Below are 19,610 nucleotides of genomic sequence, written 5' to 3'. Positions count from 1 at the left end.
GAGCACGCAACGCGCTTTTAAAATATATGAATATTGACTCGCTCAAAAATTAAGGAAATCCTGCTTGTGATACAATTCCAACAGAAAAATGACTTGTAAAACATTGTCAACTGATGAAATTGCACAAGTTTTAGCGCTACGGTACTTCCAGTACTTTGATTTTTTCTTCCAATTATCTCCCATTTAGTTTGCCTTGAAATAACGCTAGATGTCGCTCATGTATAAAATGGCGAATGAAACCAATCAACAGGTGTAAACAACCATTCCCAGATGTTTTTATAACGAAAAATGACAGGAAAAGTGTGTTATTCACGGTAAAATAAGGATGTCACTCTCCGCCACCGATAGAAAGACGTATTGGACAGATCAAAGGGAGAGGTAAAATTGATCAGAAATATGATAGGCATGGACTTTTCGGTCACTGACAGCGACGCGTGACAGTTCGCCAACAAGTTACAAAGTTATATTAGGTCCCCGTGATTTCGTGTACGCCGCACCCGGTCCCGGACCCGATCCCCGTACCAGGAATATACATAATATGAAACAGGCAATGCCTGAAAAGAGCGAAGCTAGCTAGTATGCCAATGTATAACATAAAAATATAGTGATAAACGTTTCGCCGTTTAATAACGAGAAAGTAATAATAACCGGAAACCAGAATGACTTTTCTGAAGATGCTATTTCTCAGAAACTTGTGAAATGCTTTGTAGTATGTAGATCTATGGTCAATATCAACATGCAAAGGATTTTATGAATTTGCAGGAATGTTTGTGAATTGGTTATCTCCATTGCTTTGTGCCGACTTTCAAAACCCAACATTTTTTTAATTTTCTGTTTGGGGTTGACCATTTGGAATTGTTGTCGCCCTTGGTTTTGCATAGTACAGTATGTGTGATCATTACCAGAGACATGTGTGATCATTACCAGAGACATGTGTGATCATTACCAGAGACATGTGTGATCATTACCAGACATGTGTGATCATTACCAGAGACATATGAAGGATTTATTGCATATAATGTGTTTATATACCAGACATTTATCTCTGTATATACCAAAAATGAGAGTTTTCTAAACAGCAGTTCAACTGTAGGTATATGGCCCCATGTAGTTGAAGGATAAAAGCATGACATTGAATACATGCCAATTATTTCCATTGCTTCCTTTCAACCATGCTTTTATGTGAATGTCCAAATGAATTGCTGCTGCTTTCACTTCAGAAAGTGTAGCCCAACCATTATTGAATAGTGTACAATTTATGCGTCTTGTATGTGGAATTAGAAATCAGTCTTTGAGAAAAACCACCGTGTAATGATCATGTAATGATAAACATAAAATTGCATCACTTCAACACCAGTGGTGAACATGTAAACTTGATTCACAGGGGCATGTCTAGTCTTCTATTTAAAAATAAATACATTTTGTAGCCAGAAATAGCTATATGTTAATTTATATAGGTATTTCTAGCTATTTTTTTTAATATCAGACAAGACATGTCCCTGTGGTTGATTAGAGGAACAATTGTTAAGTTCCAATGTAGACAGAGCTATAACCAAGACACTGGACTGTTAATTGTCTTTGATTATTTCCCCTTATTAGCCTTGATACAAAGTAGAATAATCAGTGAGCTTAAATGAGTAATTTCAAATATGTAATACCCAAACCTGTATAGTAATCAAAACTATAAAGTGCAGTTCAGTACAATACAGGTCTGACAATGTTATGTCTAGTTACAACCAGAAGTGGATCCAGGATGGATAAAAAATCTAGACAACAGTTACAATTCAGGATGTCAATCGATTTTATTTCTGATTAATATCACTATCAATATAACACTTGAGAAAGATGTAGTATTTTGTTGTTCATGGTGCAAATTCAGCAGCTCATATCTATGTAGTTGTTGTTCTAGCCTCTTTATTTCAGCTGCTGCTGACACAACTTCCAAAGCTGTATCTGAAAAAATACAATACCGTTACAAATGTTTTTTCTTCTTCATATTTTTCATTTAATGACAACACTCTTAAGCTAAAGCTTTCATTTTTTCTACATGTCCGGAGTATGCTTTACACTATCTCAACAAATAGGATGTATATATTCTATGTATGTGCTATTCCCACCCTATACATTAAGTCTTTTGACATGCTTGCTGTTTACTTTATAGACAAGAAAATAGAAAACCTATGTACATACATTTTACATGTATTTTAATTGGTAAATTAGAAAGCTCAGGATTCATATCAGGCAAGGTCATGGATGTTAGAATACTCAGGGGGTGGGGTCGGATAAGATATGTTTACTGATGGTGGATAAAGTCATGGATTAATAACACTCAGGGATTAGAATAGACAGTTTCAAAATTTCACTTGTATTATATTGTAGTTACCGGTGTTTATTATAGAGGAAGGAAAATCAAATCCATACAATTAGTCAAGCTGTCACATCATTATGTTTGACTGGTTTATAGATTCAAATGTGGTTTATTAAATATTTAGTTATAGAATATTTTCATTTTCACTCAATGCCAATATGATAATCAACAGGAAAGTGTTTCATTAAAAAATATCACATTATCATTAGATATCCCAAATATTAGTGCCAAATGGAGGCATTCCAGTAATATACACATTTCATGTGGCAGTACATTTAGTAATCTGTGAGGGGAAAATAAGGTTATAAGTGTGAATCAGATGTAATTTTGCAACATTGATATTGTTGGTAACAGTAACATAGCTGGTAACTACGATGTAAACTTAATGTCTCTACCAACCTGATGTATATACTGTGTTGTATAGTAGAATTAGAAATACAGTAAGATTTGAGAGATTATCATTTTTTAATTAAAACTGGTATTGGGCACCATTGAAAATTAATAGCTAATGCATTTGATATAACCACATGGACATGTCTCGTCATATATTTTAAAAATAGCCAGAAATACTTATATATAAAGTCTTTATATGGGTATATCTGGCTATTTTTTTAAAATAAGGCTAGACATGCCCCTGTGGTATAAGTTAACAGTAATAAAAGCATGCATACATGATGAGTGTGTTTCAAATGGTATCAGATAGCCCGAGTTTCCTCTGGCCCTAACACTACACCAGACATACATATCAGACTGCAGTAGGCAAACCTTGCCACGAGAAAGTGAAAGTACACTGTTGATGACTCAATACATGAAGACAAGATTCCAAACTTTCGCAGTAAATACATGTACTACACATACATGTACTTCATTACACTAGTCTTGCTGTACAGTACACAGCGGTGACATTACCTTGTAGCTTCTACTTTCGTTTTGACATGGTTTTGTATGCCTTCACCCACCTCCAGCTCATTTTTATATCGCTTTTACTTATGTTTTAGGTTCCATGAAAAACGTTCCATGAATTGTAGAATATACAACACCGCCCTCCAATATATCAGGGTATCGGCCGTAACTGTTGCCAGTTCCCCACGAGCACGTTTTTACCATTTTCTGTTTACATATGTATTCTCGCGGTGTTCAACTGAGGTTCGACAAATTGACGGAGGTAATGGCGGACAATCGACCTCGCGATCTGATTGGCTAGATTTATATAGCAACCACGTTGCCTAGGAACGACATGGAGGGTGCAACATCTCGGTACATTTTCGGCAATCATCGGAAATATGCCGAATGTTCCCAGTTCCGTCCTCGAAACCATAACTCGAGCTACATTTTATTCGCACACTATAAGAGATATTTTTTACAAAAATAATTAGTCAGAATTATGAACACAACAACTGGATTTACGTAACGTTCGACTTTTTATACAGTTTCTGCAGACAACTGGAGCGGGTTGCACACGCTCTCTTCCGGCAGAAAATTTTCAGGCTGTACCATCCCGTACGACGTTATGCGAAGCTGGACTAGAATACTGTACATACGTGCACGTTAACGGTAAAGAGCTTCGCTCGGGCAGCTTTGCTGCCCGAAGAGCTTCGCTCTTATTAATTTTTTTCTCAACAACGGCTCAATGAATAAATCTCATTTTTGTGTAATAAATTCATATTATTATTTTAAAAATCTGACATTGTAAATGAAATGGAAGTAATACCTACAACTTTAGAAATCGTCGATTTACATTTTTCAGAGTGTGATTTTGTGTACGCCGCACTCAACCGTGAAAAGTTATGGTTTTCGGCTATTTATTCGTAAACAAAGGTTTACTTTTATGATATTTTTGATTCCATACATCAAGTAAACCTAGTTGTTGATACCAATATAAGTTTTAATTACAAAAACTACTTATTTCATTTCAAATCTGGCCTTTTTTGAGATCGCGGCGATGATCACGGGGTTTTTTGTTTACGCCCGGTCCCGTACCAAGGGCAGACTACTCCCGATCCACCACCCCGTGCTAAGACTACTGGTTTATGAGTAGCGTGTTTTGTCTAATACCAGATGTTTATATATGACTTTTATTCTAGATACATTAATTATCAATTATATCGGACGATGTTTTTGTGATGGAATATAATTTAACAAGTGAAAGATTTCGCGAAAATTACAAAAGTGAAAAAGTGAGAAAAAAATTAATATTGTGTATACTACGAATATTTATACATAGTTATGCACCAAGTGCAATATGGTATCTATACAAATACAAGCATATCAAGATTCTGACGATGTACAGTTTCGAAAGATAGTTTGTCATCCTGATGATGTCCTAAATTTAATTAAGGGTAAGATAAATGAGCGATAATGATTTAGTTCCAGCACCAGACAGTAAGTTAACAAAGTTAGGCGAATCAGTTCTTATGTGTTCAACACCAAGCACTACAATAGTTTCTGCTATAAAATCAGCATTAGCTTCTCCTCTCCACGATATATCAGACATCGGTACTCCGAAAAAAACAAAAGCTAGGTCGAGATTATCTATAACACATAGGAGGTTATCAGATATCATAGAAGAGACAGAAGATTGTTCAAAAGAAGTAAGTATGAGACAGTCTGTAGAAGATACCCAGAGTGATGAGCCTGTAAGTATAACCGAGTCTGTTGTGAACATTAGTCCTAATTTAAGATACAATCTAACAGAAGAAGACTTTCTTTGCCAAAAAGACACAAATCAAAGGTAAGTGAGATTTTAGTGGATCTTTCAGACGATAGTCCGTCACTTTGTAAGCCACTCGAAACAGCGTATCTGGATGGATAACGGTAAGAGTACCATATAAGTTTTAAAGAAAATATATGTTATTTTAATGGATAAAAAGATCCGTGGAAATACCATGTGCTACGTTAAAGACATTCTGAAAAAACAGTTTCCCCATATAAACGGTATGCAAGATACAGTTTACGCACCAGTTTTGAAAAACGGTAGGTGGGATTAATTATGCACTGCAAAAGATACCAACTACAGCAGCAGCAGCACAAATCCATCATACAGGTGATGACCATTGGGTAGTATATATACATTATTATGTACTTGATAGTTTGATAGGTAATACTAAACATAAGGGTCATTTGTCAGCGTCTTTAGAAATGCAGCATATCAACATATGGGGGAAATAGGAAACTTTTGAAAACGATTTTACCTAACGTACATCAGCAGACAAATGGGGTTGACTGAAATTTTCGCTATTGCTAATTATGACCTAGTAGAATTTTACTTTAATGGGTTCAACGGGAATGAGGATTTAGAATTAGATACTAACTGTATGAGACGTAATCTTGTTGAATATATATATCAAATGGTAGATTTTTAAAATTTCCAAGGAAAACAATCAGTATGTATAGGAAAAAGAAGAATTCTCAAACTTTACAGTAGGTAGGTAATGTAGGTAGGTAGGTTAACTATATTATTAGCACGGGGCGGTGGATTGGGAGTAGTCTGCCCTTGGTACGGGACCGGGCGTAAACAAAAAACCCCGTGATCATCGCCGCGATCTCAAAAAAGGCCAGATTTGAAATGAAATAAGTAGTTTTTGTAATTAAAACTTATATTGGTATCAACAACTAGGTTTACTTGATGTATGGAATCAAAAATATCATAAAAGTAAACCTTTGTTTACGAATAAATAGCCAAAAACCATAACTTTTCACGGTTGAGTGCGGCGTACACAAAATCACACTCTGAAAAATGTAAATCGACGATTTCTAAAGTTGTAGGTATAACTTCCATTTCATTTACAATGTCAGATTTTTAAAATAATAATATGAATTTATTAGACAAAAATGAGATTTATTCATTGAGCCATTGTTGAGAAAAAAATTAATATGTATATTCCTGGTACGGGGATCGGGTCCGGGACCGGGTGCGGCGTACACGAAATCACGGGGACCGTTATATTACTGTATTCACCCTCGATGTATCTTTATTAACATTGGGAGATAAGTAAATTTAGCGTATTGGGATGTAATGTTATGAAAACAAAATTCTCTCCATAGAATTTTTACCCAATATATATTGCCATCTTAAGTTCCTCTAGACTACACTTTGCAGAAAAAAAATTAATTTCAGTAAACATCTTTAAAATGGGGTGTATTTTATTTTTTGTCTTTTAACCTATAATGATAATGCTTTGATAGTATATTCTATCAATAGCTGATACGATTATTGATCTGTGTATCCTGTGATGATCTACAAATTGTTAAAACAATATCTGCAACATTTTTGTGGCCTTACTAAAATATGCCATAGGAGAATAAACTCTATATTTTCTCTAAATAACTTATTTCTGGCATTGATATACCCATTATACAAGTTCTTTTCAAGTTTCAGTTAGATTATAAGAACATAGAAAATTACATGTAACGTTACTGTTACATGCAGTATATATATTGTTTTCTGTGACATATATCTACATATTTATATAATTTAAATATTTTATTGATTGCTTTCAGTTTAAATAGGATTCGTTCCCGATTAAGTGATAGAGACTCGCCTAAACGTCTTCGAGAGTCCCCTGTGCACCGAGACCATTCTCCATACGGCAAATACAGGAAGCCAACCTCTCCTGCTTACCTACCAAGGTACACATGCATTAATTTGTATGCTGTAACACAATATATGTACTCTATGCAGTCTATATTGTCTGTTGTCAGTGTCATATACTACCCTATTCAACCTAATAAGCACCCTGCCCCTTATAAAGGCTCCATCGCCTTTTTCAGGAAAACAGGAGGAGTTCTAATTGAAACATACATGTATACAGAAAGTTTCTTAATTTGGTTCAAGGACTAAAACAAATATATTGGCAGATCAGTGAGGTAACTTACATAATGCACTTATTAGGTCAAATATGATATGAGAAAAATTGATTGATTATTGATATTTTTCAGACTTGATCGTCATGATCGGACACCAGAAGGTTACCGAGACGATCATGTGAGGGGGAGTAGATATGGAGTTATCCCCCCTGTACACCGTCGAGAGAAAAATAAAAGGTATAAAATATTACATGTATTTCAAACGAGCATACCATTACCATGATCATTTGTTCAGATCTTCCATCCTTATTATGTAGGGAGGGGGGGAGGGTTGAGATAGCTCAGTCAGTTAGATCTGCCAGCCAGGTGGTGATGATCCAAAGTGTGTGGTTCAGCACTTCCTACCAGTGTCGGTTTGTGTTTCTCGGGAGGCTGAGAAATGGGTCGTCAGTGCTGTTGCATTTATGTCCTTGGGCAAGACACTTCACCCCAATTGTTGTGGATGGCATGCGAGGGCCTTCCTATCTGTTGTTCAGTGAGGTAGTCACCAACTACTACGAGGAGACCCGCTTTAAAAAGACCCTGGCTGGTTGTGGAGTGATGAACCAAACAAAATCTTCTGTAAATTTGCCTTTTATATCGTGGAAAGTCTGAATTACAATACTATGGTATACATAGACAAATAGTTTAAATTTTGTAAGTACCAAGGTACACAGTCTTTGTCTTTCTTGATTGATATTAGCACATATTTTGATGACGTCATACAGAGCTATTTTTTAGATGAATAAAATTAGCACACTTGTTCCTGTCAGGTGAATGGAGTATTTGTTTGGTCAACGTATATATATTATCATTCATAAAAGAAATAGTACTCTTAAAGTTGTAAACCATGAATATTTAGGTTATGGAAGATTTAGTTTTAGAATTGTGATTTTTTAAGATAAAAATAAATATCATAAGAATTGATCTCAATAATAAATTAGTCTATCAGACCAAAAACGAAATACATTAGAACATCCTTTACACAAACTGTTTCACTGATTATTTGTAGTGATACAGTTATTAATTACAGTGTATTTAATTTAATCCTGAAATGGCTAATTTGAATTTGACCTTGTATTGAAAAATTGTCCTCAATACTTGTGAATTATCTGATCCAGAGATTGCAGTCTTTCAACTGGTTTTTTTTTTTACATCAGTTGCCTTTATTTTTGACCTGTTTGACTTTAAATCATCTTTATTCTTTGTGCAGCCCTGCAGTAGATTATGACAGCTGGGGTGAGGAGAGTGATGATGAAGAAGAACATCAACAGCCTCAGTATTATATGCCGCAACCCCTACCATACGGCTATCCAACCTATGTGCCCCCCGGTGGCCCCCAGCCAGTTGTGTTTGGACCCCCTTTCCCCATGTATTACCCCCCTCCCCCACAGTACCGTGGTAAAAACAGACGCAGTAAAGACAAAAGACGACAAAGATCACCTGAACATAGTAAATCATATAGAAATGAACCCCCACTTCACCATTCAATACCGGGACAGGACACTACACGATATCGGGAGCCATCAGTGAAGGACGACGTCCTCAAGCGATATAAGGTATACATCGTTAGTATATCCTATAACACAGTTATCTTCTCAAGTTCTAGAAGATCAACAGACCTGATATATTTTACCAGCAGTTACCTAGGGTGGAATGCTGTTAAGGTTCCTAATAAAGATGACCTTGAACTTTCTTAAAGGTCACATGAGTCAAATAGTTAAAATTCTAGAATTTTCTACTGAAGTTCTAAAAGACCCAGGGCTAACTTATATAAGGCAGTAGTTACCTGCTATAAAGTGCCAGTGGTGTATAATTCTAAAAATTTTCACTAGCCGAGGGACTGGTTAGAGTCATGGAGCAGCTAACCCTGACCTAAAACCACTAGCCCCAGGAGTCAATATAGTGGAATTGTACACCCCTGGACTGCCCAATATAAATTACCTTGACCTATATTTTTTCCTATCGTCCTCGAATTAGAGTCCATATCAGTTTATTAAATTTTCCCATTTTCAGCATTCACTGTGTAAACTTAACAAGAGGCCCAATGGGCCTGTATCGCTCACCTGGCTCTACAGCAAATTTGCAGTTGATTGAGGTCATTTCTACAGATACTATGCTGATTCAGATAACAACTTTATTCAAATATCAGAGTAAGCTAGGTTTATTCATGTCAATATATTTTCTAGTCCTTCATTCCAGCATTCTATTGGCCTAAGATCGGATCTTGGTGACTCTTAGCTCTGAGCATGCTACAAACAGGCCAAATATCAAATCCCTTGGCCTCTTGGTTATTGAGAAGAAGGGTCATCTATTTGAACAAACTTGGTAGTCCTTCATCCCAGCATACTACAGGCCCAATATCAAGTTCCTGGGCCTCTTGGTTATTCAGAAGAAGTCGTTTGAAGATTATAACCTATTTGACCCCTGTGACCTTGAATGAAGGTCAAGGTCATCTATTTGAACAAACTTGGTAGTCCTTCATCCCAGCATGCTACAGGCCCAATATCAAGTCCCTGGGACTCTTGGTTATTGAGAAGAAATTTTTTGAAGATTAAAGCCTATTTGACCCCTGTGACCTTGAATGAAGGTCAAGGTCATTTATTTGAACAAACTTGGTAGCCCTTCATCCCAGCATGCTACAGGCCCAATATCAAGTCCCTGAGCCTCTTGGCTATTGAGAAGAAGTTGTTTGAAGATTATAGCCTATTTGACCCCTGTGACCTTGAATGAAGGTAAACATCATTTATTTGAACAAACTAGGTAGCCCTTCATCCCAGCATGCTACAGGCCCAATATCAAGTCCCTGGGCCTCTTGGTTATTGAGAAGAAGTTGTTTGAAGATTATATTCTATTTGACCCCTGTGACCTTGAATGAAGGTCAAGGTCATTTATTTGAACAAACTTGGTAGCCCTCCATCCCAGCATGCTACAGGCCCAATATCAAGTCCCTGAGCCTCTTGGTTATTGAGAAGAAGTTGTTTGAAGATAACAGTATATTTGACCCATGTGACCTTGAATGAAGGTCAATGTCATTTATTTGAACAAACCTGATTGCCCTTTCCCCCAGCATGCTACAGGCCCAATATCAAGTCCCTGAGCCTCTTGGTTATTGAGAAGAAGTTGTTTGAAGATTATAACCTATTTGACTCATGTGACCTTGAATGAAGGTCAAGGTCATTTATTTGAACAAACTTGGTAGCCCTGCACCCCAGCATACTACAGGCATAATATCAAGTCCCTGGGGCTCTTGGTTATTCAGAAGAAGTCGTTTGAAGATTATTACCTATTTGACCCATGTGACCTTGAATAAAGGTCAAGGTCATGTATTTGAACAAACTTGGTAGCCCTTCAACCCAGCATGCTACAGGCCCAATATCAAGTCCCTGGGCCTCTTGGTTATTCAGAAGAAGTTGTTTGAAGAGTATAGCCTATTTGACCAATGTGACCTTGAATGAAGGTCAAGGTCATTTATTAGAACAAACTTGGTAGCCCTTCACCCCAGCATGCTACAGGCCCAATATCAAGTCCCTGGGCCTCTTGGTTATTCAGAAGAAGTTGTTTGAAGATTATAGCCTATTTGACCCCTGTGACCTTGAATGAAGGTTAAGGTCATTTATTTGAACAAACTTGGTAGCCCTTCATCCCAGCATGCTACAGGCCCAATATCAAGTCCCTGAGCCTCTTGGCTATTGAGAAGAAGTTGTTTGAAGATTAAAGCCTATTTGACCCCTGTGACCTTGAATGAAGGTCAACATCATTTATTTGAACAAACTAGGTAGCCTTCATCCCAGCATGCTACAGGCCCAATATCAAGTCCCTGGGCCTCTTGGTTATTGAGAAGAAGTCGTTTGAAGATTATATTCTATTTGACCCCTGTGACCTTGAATGAAGGTCAATGTCATTTATTTGAACAAACTTGGTAGCCCTCCATCCCAGCATGCTACAGGCCCAATATCAAGTCCCTGAGCCTCTTGGTTATTGAGAAGAAGTTGTTTGAAGATTATAACCTATTTGACTCATGTGACCTTGAATGAAGGTCAAGGTCATTTATTTGAGCAAACTTGGTAGCCCTGCACCCCAGCATACTACAGGCATAACATCAAGTCCCTGGGGCTCTTGGTTATTCAGAAGAAGTCGTTTGAAGATTATTACCTATTTGACCCATGTGACCTTGAATAAAGGTCAAGGTCATTTATTTGAACAAACTTGGTAGCCCTTCACCCCAGCATGCTACAGGCCCAGTATCAAGTCCCTGGGCCTCTTGGTTATTCAGAAGAAGTTGTTTGAAGAGTATAGCCTATTTGACCAATGTGACCTTGAATGAAGGTCAAGGTCATTTATTTGAACAAACTTGGTAGCCCTTCACCCCAGCATGCTACAGGCCCAATATCAAGTCCCTGGGCCTCTTGGTTATTCAGAAGAAGTTGTTTGAAGAGTATAGCCTATTTGACCCCTGTGACCTTGAATGAAGGTCAAGGTCATTTATTTGAACAACGTTGGTAGCCCTTCACCCCAGCATGCTACAGGCCCAATATCAAGTCCCTTGGCCTCTTGGTTATTGAGAAGAAGTCGTTTGAAGATTATAGCCTATTTGACCCCTGTGACCTTGAATGAAGGTCAAGGTTATTTATTTGAACAAACTTGGTAGCCTTCACCCCAGCATGCTACAGGCCCAATATCAAGTCCCTGGGCCTCTTGGTTATTGAGAAGAAGTCGTTTGAAGATTATAGCCTATTTGACCCCTGTGACCTTGAATGAAGGTCAAGGTCATTCATTTGAACAAACTTGGTAGACCTTCACCCCAGCATGCTACAGGCCCAATATCAAGTCCTTGGGCCTCTTGGTTGTTGAGAAGAAGTTGTTTAAATGAAAAAGTTGACGCCGGACGGCCGGACGGACAGACGGCCGGACGGACGACGGACGCCGTACCAAGGCATAAGCTCACTTGCCCTTCGGGCAGGTGAGCTAAAAATCAATTGATTCTAATACCAAGAACAAGATATTCATGTTGCATCCATATATATAATGCTTTTTGTATAGCCAATAGTGGCAGAGGACACTTCCAGTCTATAGCAATATTGTTTATATATTCTTATTAGCTCACCTGGTCTGAAGCTTATGCCATACCATGGCGTCCGCTGTCTGTCCGTCCGTCAACAATTGACTACTTCTTCATAACCACAGATCGGAATTTGACCAAATTTGGTCAGAAGCATCCCTGTTTAATGATATATTGCCCATAGTGGCAGAGGGAAGTTCCAGGCTATTCTGTAGCAATGTTGTTTATATTGTTGTTTCTTTGAACAGTATATTTACCCGCGGGACAGTCCGTTCACTCCCCCAGCTGGAGAGACCCTGGTGGAGCAGCGTTATAGAGGGGATATTGTAAGTACGAAAACATGTGTGAAATCTCCTTTAAGTTTTGAAGTTTTGTGGAAATTATTTATATCAATCGTTTTTAATATCGAATTGCAGCTTAACTATTAATCTGTTCCAATCAGTTAAGACAGCCATTGGGTTAAAATTTGAGTTGGCTACTTACTGCATTTTGAAGGAATGTTATTTTGTGAAAAACAATTCAATAAATAACATGTGACCAGCAATTGGATTCAATAGTTTATTAAGCAATGGTATCCTGTTAAAGCCAAAAGTTGTGTAATATTAAAAGTAGCCAAATGAGCTAATCAATAAGCTAGCTTTTTTATGTTTGATTTACAAGATTTTATTTTTTATTTTTAAGCTAGAGTAATTGAATGTTTGATTTTGTTTGTTTTAATTTAATCTTGTGTGTGCTTTGTCTATAAATTGTTGAAATATTTATTGAAGTTTGTATTTCTATGTGTGCCTTTTAAAAACTTTTGTTTATGTTTTGATGATGATGGTGGTTTTTTTTTGGTTAATTAATTAAGTTTATTCTAGAATTGCTGTTTTAATTAGGAAAAAAAGGGATCACATTTTTTCACTCTGTACAGTAAAAATAATGAAGCTGTGCAATCATGAAATGGCCATTTTTATAACAAATAAAACAATTCAGGAGAAAAAAAACATTTATTTTCGACGCAACATCTACTGATATCAATGATAGATAAGATTTTATTGTCGGACACAATTTCATCACTGTTGCTATGTTTCCACCATTTCATGTTTGGGGACATATTGTGTACTATTGACTGTTATTACCTCATGATTTTATTACACTTATTTATACTTCAACTGATATAGATATACAATGTAGTACTATAATTTGGAATATAGTTGTATAATGAAAATATGAAAGTCTAGGTCAAGCTGCAAGTTCAGAGTTTGGCCATTGAACTTTTCAGAATTCTATTCAAAATGTTCACCAAAAAAATCTATCACCGAAATCATATTGAAGGGTGCCAGGAATTGAAGATAAGAAAAAGAAAATATAAAAAGAAAGAAAGAAAAGAGAATACCTTAAGTGAATTGTTTACAACTTATTGTTCCAGTCCTACTTTTGTGTCCCTCTGTACTTGTTCTGAAAATTCAGCTCTAGTAAAACAAAGCCATAAACACCTAAAAAGTTCCAAATGTCCTTGGTTACTGATACAGGCATTTGTGCCATTTCAACATATAAAGTTAGTTATATAAATCAAACTTATAGTTAGACCCACAGTTCTCTTTAATAGTAATATTGGTTTAATTGGTGATAGGATATGGTCTTCTCTGATATAAATGTTTAAATTTTCCGGCTAAAATAACTTATTTATGTATACATATGCAACAATCATCTTTATTAACAAGTAAACCAATGTTATTTCTACCTGTGATATCAGTCAGTGTCAGTTTTAAATTGGAAATATGGTGATATTTTCTTTAAAATTAGAAAGATGTTCATGTTTTTTTCTTCATTTTGTGAAAACAGCAGACTATTTAGTGAAACAGTAAAGATATCCCTGTACACAAACGATGACTTTGTGTATGTTGTATCTGTTCTGATTTCAGTTGATTTTTATCATTCAGATTAAGACTTTATAACAGTCTAGGAGAAATATCCAATAAAACAGTTTATGAGAAAGATCAAATGCAACAGTTTAAGAAAGATCAAATAAAACAGTTTATGAGAAAGATCAAATAAAACAGTTTATGAGAAAGATCAAAATTTAATTTGTCTCATTAATACACCTTCTTGACTATAAAACCAGGTGTTAAAATTCAACCATCATATCAGCCAGGGTATTGGATTTTTTTATCAAGACTATTAAAACTTTAAATATTTTGCTTTGGAAGTTTAGCTTTTGCTAAGTATTATTTTGGATTAATAATGGTATCTGTAGAACATCACTTCTCAGAAATGATATATGTGATGGTAGTACTACAATCAGAGAATTGAAATACACTATAACTGCATGCCTGGGATCGGTCTATATCTCAAACATAAGTTCTTAAGACCTAGCTGGTATATATTTTATTACATAAAAAAGAGCGCTTTTATAGAATGGTCTTAATACATACTTCCATGTCAATCAATTTTTCTTATTTTTACAAACTAAGAAAATACATGGAAAGCCAATATTAACTTAGATTTTATCATACTTGCCAAGGTCTCAGAATTTCCAAGGGGAGATTGTATTTGTTGAAAATTTAAGCCCTTAGAAATGAACAGTAAAAAGCTTCCTCTTGAAAACTAACTTCTTGACATAATCAAAGCATCTTTTTCTATTTGGACTAACTGGATTTAAAAAAATATAAACTATAACAATAATATGTTTCACAATTCATGTCTAAATTTAGGATATAAACAGGGAATCCTCTCCAAATAGGGAGAGTTGGCAAACATGTTTTACATTTCTCAGTTTGGTTTAAGCCAATGGAATGTGGTGTTACATCTATTGCTGTGATATCTAACCAATGGAATATAGTGTTACATCTATTGGTGCGGTATCCATCCAATAGAATATGGGGTTACATTTATTGGTGTGGTATCCATCCAATAGAATATGGGGTTACATCTATTGGTGTGGCATCTAGCCAATGGAATGTGGTGTTACATCTGTTAATGTGGTATCCAGCCAATGGAATATGGTGTTACAATATATTGGAATGGTAACATCATTTTACTGTTTACAGGACTCATTGATGTATTTTTACTTCACTGACCATCCCTTGTTTGCGGAGGACACGGTTGATTGGTTGACTAATGACCTTCTAGAGGATATAATACCCGACCTCCTCATAGAGACTTTTACTGATATTTCTAAATTGGTTTGTACCCAAGTTAAACCAACTTACTCAATTAATATTGGAATGGCTTTGCTTAAATATTAATACTGCATGTCATCTTTCTAATATAAACTTTATGGTGATTAGGCTGTATAAACCCACTTGACTAACTCCTTATTTCACAATCCTACTATATATAATAATAATATGCCTTAATATCCTCTGTCTAATATTCCTTAATAATAATATGCATGATATCTACTATATAATACTGTGATGATATTACACATAATTCATATTGCATTAATTATTAATACACTCATCATCACCATTGCCTTTATACCAAACATCTGCATTCTTATGTAGAAATTTCAGCAGAATTCACAAAAGATATTAATATTTACTAGGACACTGTGTGTATATCAGGAGTGATTCCTGTAATTTATCAGGGGCTGTGATAGCTCTAACAATTAGAGCGCAACCTTGGGTGAAGATCCCAGGTGCACGGTTTCTGCATTCCTAAAACTACCTAAGGCGGTTTGTGTTTATCAAGAAGCTGAGAAATGGACAGGTCTGTGCAGTTGTGTCCTTTGGCAAGCATTTTAAGATAATTATAATTGCTCTGGATTGCTTTTGGTGGACCTACAATGTGTTTTTCAGTGAGCTAGCCAACAGCTACTACAAGGAGACCATGCCTCGAAATGACCGTGGTTGATCATGGTCATAGTTCTGCAGTCTGCCATGTAGTTATTAATAGTGATCATAAGATACTGATGTTTTGCAGGAATGTTTTGGGGCCATACATCAACGCTGTATATCAAAATGGAAAATGCATCATTTTTTATCAAATTTTGACTTTTTTGTTTTTTTGTTTTCCAATTAAAAGATGACATTTAACAAACATAAATTATAGCTAGTTTCAATCATATTTCAATTACTTGTATTTTTTGTAGATTAAATAATTAGAAATTCACATAATACCTTATGTAGTATGTAATATTGGCCCATTGTAAGTTTTTTTTCACCTTTAGATACATGCTCAAATGTTTCCTTTATGACTAGGTGTAGGCACAGGGATTTGGCTGAGTTTCCAACTAATGGTCCATGTATGTTCCTGCCAAGTTCCTGTACAGATACATTTTGTACATTGTGTATATTAACCTTGGGTTGGCTATTCATGCCAAGTTCCTGTGACCTTAAGGCCTATCAGCAGGTGAACATTCTCAGAATAGACAGTATTTGCCACACGTTTGTAGCATGTATCTTTGGTGACAAATTGTCTGTTGCATTATTTATTGTGCTATTTGTGGTAAAAATAAAGAATACAAATAGGTGCGTTTCTGCTTGTGCACATTAGCCTACACTGAATAGCTTGATAAGCTTGCAGCAAGCGGCTCTCACAATTACCTGGTATTGTAGTGTATTTTAGTCACATGTGCATTTTAGTTACATGACTTTTTAAAGTAGCTGTTGATCTAGATCTCTATAAGTAGAAAATTAATTTCTACTAAATACAGAATTCAAATTTGATTTATATAAATATGTTATCAAAATCATTTTGTGCATTTTGAATATTTCTATACTTTAAATGTTTAATTACTGGTAACAGTTATTATTTTAAAATTAATTAGTAGATGTTAATGCAGAAATAGAAAAAAAAATCTACTGCATACATGTAATTAAATTTTTATTAAAAAAACTTTTTACAGAAATCATTTTGTGCATTTCAATATTATATATTAAAATCATATGAAATGTAATTTAAATGTTTAATGATTAAACTGTTAATTAGAGGTACAAATGTACTTATACAGCTAAAATATGCATGTAATTGTTATCCCTGCTACAGTACAGTTGTGATGAAGGTCTAAACTACATATAGTGGTAGGATCTTATATTTTCCAGTGACGATACTTAAACCAACTTATTTTCGCGGCAATGCAATTTTGCATTTTTGACTCTGATTTCACAATATGTTGTCTTAAAGGCCTACAGTACCTGTGATTGAAACTGTTTCGCTGTGTTTAATTTTTCACGATTTTTAATCCCTCTCAAAATACACGAAAATTAATCGCATTCAAAAATGAGTTGGTTTAGAGTAATATTACAGTGAAGTTTTAATTTACAGATATCTATCAATATGATGAAAATAAGGCTACATTTGGGGGCTGTATGGTTGCCAAGTGTCCGTCTGACCTGCCACACTTAAGCCTGTCTGGTCCCTGTCTCATGAACTACTTGTCACTGGAACTTCATACTTGGGTCATGTGTTCATCTAAGTGAGGCAGTTTGCCATATACCAAATATAGGTCATTCTGGCCTACATTTTGACCTTTGACTTAAATCCGGTTGGGGACAGTAATTTGCCAAATATTCTTGTTATTTCTGTGAAAAAATGTGAACACTTGAAATAGAGATGACTTATAAATTACATGTAAAATACATGTTTTTCATTATACAAATATCACTTTTCCCTATTTTTGGAAGTCAGACATGTACATTTTGACTTTACTGTAATAACACCCTGCAAATTTTGACTAGATTAAAAACTAAGATGTGTTGGTTTTGTTTACAGTAGAAGATTCAATGCTGGTGTTAACAGCTGTATGTTTTTTATTCCTTAGACACCAAGTCATCCGCTCCACAGTGTGTCAGCTAATCTGGCAGAGGAGATTGGTAGTGAGGCGGTACAGGACGAGATCGAGGCTGTCGTGAGGGAGGCGGTTAATGATATGGTGAACGCGTAAGTTAGAAATTTGATAATATCGAGATTGTGTATTGATGGAGGCTGATGTTTTATGTAGTCATGGAGTCAAATGATAAGAGATTCTTTTTAGTTTGTTATAACAAACTTTACACAGTTTCTTACCTTAAGTCAAATCCCGTAATCCTGAAGTCAGTGGAGTTCACCTGTTTATGAAAAAAGTCTGAGATATCAGAGTATTCAAGGAAACCGTGTAATGTTTTATATACAATTTTTACTCTCGGAACTGAACTAGGCAGAGGCTTCAAATCATGTACTGTAAAAGTGGATATTTTCGCGTGTGGAAATTTTCACTTAGCCAGCTTCCAAAGTGTTCGCGGTGTGGATATTTTCGCGCCGTCAAGATATTTTTGCGCTAACTTGTATCTTTTATTTTTAGTATTTTTATGTGTTAATATATTCGCGTGTGGAAATTTTCGCGGAGATTTACTGATAGCGAAATAAGCGAAAATTTCCACACCGCGAATATTTCCACTTTTACAGTATATGGTAAATAGTGTAAAGTATGTATCTTTTGGAGGGTAGTAATAGTGTAAAGTATGTAACATTTGGAGGGTGATAATAGTGTAAAGTATGTAACATTTGGAGGGTGATAATAGTGTAAAGTATGTAACTTTTTGGAGGGTGGTAATAGTGTAAAGTGTGTAACTTTCTGAGGATGCTAATAGTGTAAAGTATGTAACTTTTGGAGGGTATTAATAGTGTAAAGTATGTAACATTTGGAGGGTGGTAAAAGTGTAAAGTATGTAACATTTGTAGGGTGGTAATATTGTCAAATATGTATCTTTTGGAGAGTGGTGATAGTGTAAAGTATGTAAATTTTGGAGGGTGGTAATAGTGTAAAGTATGTAACTTTTGGAGGGTGGTAATAGTGTAAAGTATGTAACTTTTGGAGGGTGGTAATAGTGTAAAGTATGTAACTTTTGGTGTTCAATAAAAATATGCATTACCTTTTCTTGTTTTGAATCAATTATAACTACTTTAATTTGTAAGCAGTGTAGTATCTTTGTACATTATGGAACTTACCAGTTGGTTAAAAACTCTTTATAGTATGTCAGAATACTCCCAGATTTCTGACATATTCCCAGATTTCCTGATGAGTTGTGACCGAATTCCCCTGCAGGGCCTGTTGTTAAATTTGAATTAATTTTGTATCTTTAGTTGTGTACTCTAAAATTTGATCAAAAATCCTTTCAAGAATGGCTCTATTAAGACAAGCCAGTAGTATTGTCTTGTGTTGGGATGATTATCGATTATTTGAAAACAAAAAAACAACAACACCATTTTCAGCTTACCAATGATTCTGTATCCTTGCCCTTTTCAATGGACATGCAAGATGTTAAAACATAAAGATGACAGAATGATTTTTGTAGCTATATTAATGTATTTCTTTAATATTCTTTTATAATCAAACACAGTTTTACATGATAATGAATCCTACAATTT

General features: G+C 35.5%; 1 protein-coding gene and 1 long non-coding RNA gene across 3 annotated transcripts in view; one reads left to right on the top strand and one right to left on the bottom strand.

Moving 5' to 3' along the window:
* The first annotated feature begins 218 nt into the window (after window positions 1–218).
* LOC117340818 overlaps window positions 219–19,610 on the top strand; it is a 34,187-nt gene continuing 14,795 nt past the window's right edge. Inside the window, exons 1-7 of one of the 2 annotated variants that reach the window (XM_033902593.1) lie at window positions 219–378; window positions 6,869–6,997; window positions 7,307–7,411; window positions 8,427–8,772; window positions 12,524–12,601; window positions 15,308–15,442; window positions 18,025–18,143. In XM_033902593.1, the coding sequence (XP_033758484.1) occupies window positions 326–378; window positions 6,869–6,997; window positions 7,307–7,411; window positions 8,427–8,772; window positions 12,524–12,601; window positions 15,308–15,442; window positions 18,025–18,143 (965 nt within the window). In that variant the 5' untranslated portion in view covers window positions 219–325. The remainder of the gene's footprint in view (window positions 379–6,868; window positions 6,998–7,306; window positions 7,412–8,426; window positions 8,773–12,523; window positions 12,602–15,307; window positions 15,443–18,024; window positions 18,144–19,610) is intronic. The other variant, XM_033902594.1, reaches the window with a different exon arrangement.
* On the bottom strand, window positions 1,778–3,312 carry LOC117340820. The gene is made up of 2 exons (XR_004535473.1): window positions 3,278–3,312; window positions 1,778–1,953 (listed from the first exon to the last, which is right to left on the bottom strand). It is a non-coding gene; the product is annotated as an uncharacterized LOC117340820 (long non-coding RNA).

The sequence above is a fragment of the Pecten maximus genome, chromosome 13, assembly GCF_902652985.1.
Source record: "Pecten maximus chromosome 13, xPecMax1.1, whole genome shotgun sequence".
Classification (NCBI taxonomy): domain Eukaryota; kingdom Metazoa; phylum Mollusca; class Bivalvia; order Pectinida; family Pectinidae; genus Pecten; species Pecten maximus.
The sequence above is the reverse complement of the archived record's forward strand: the minus strand, read 5'-3'. Positions and strand labels throughout refer to the sequence as shown.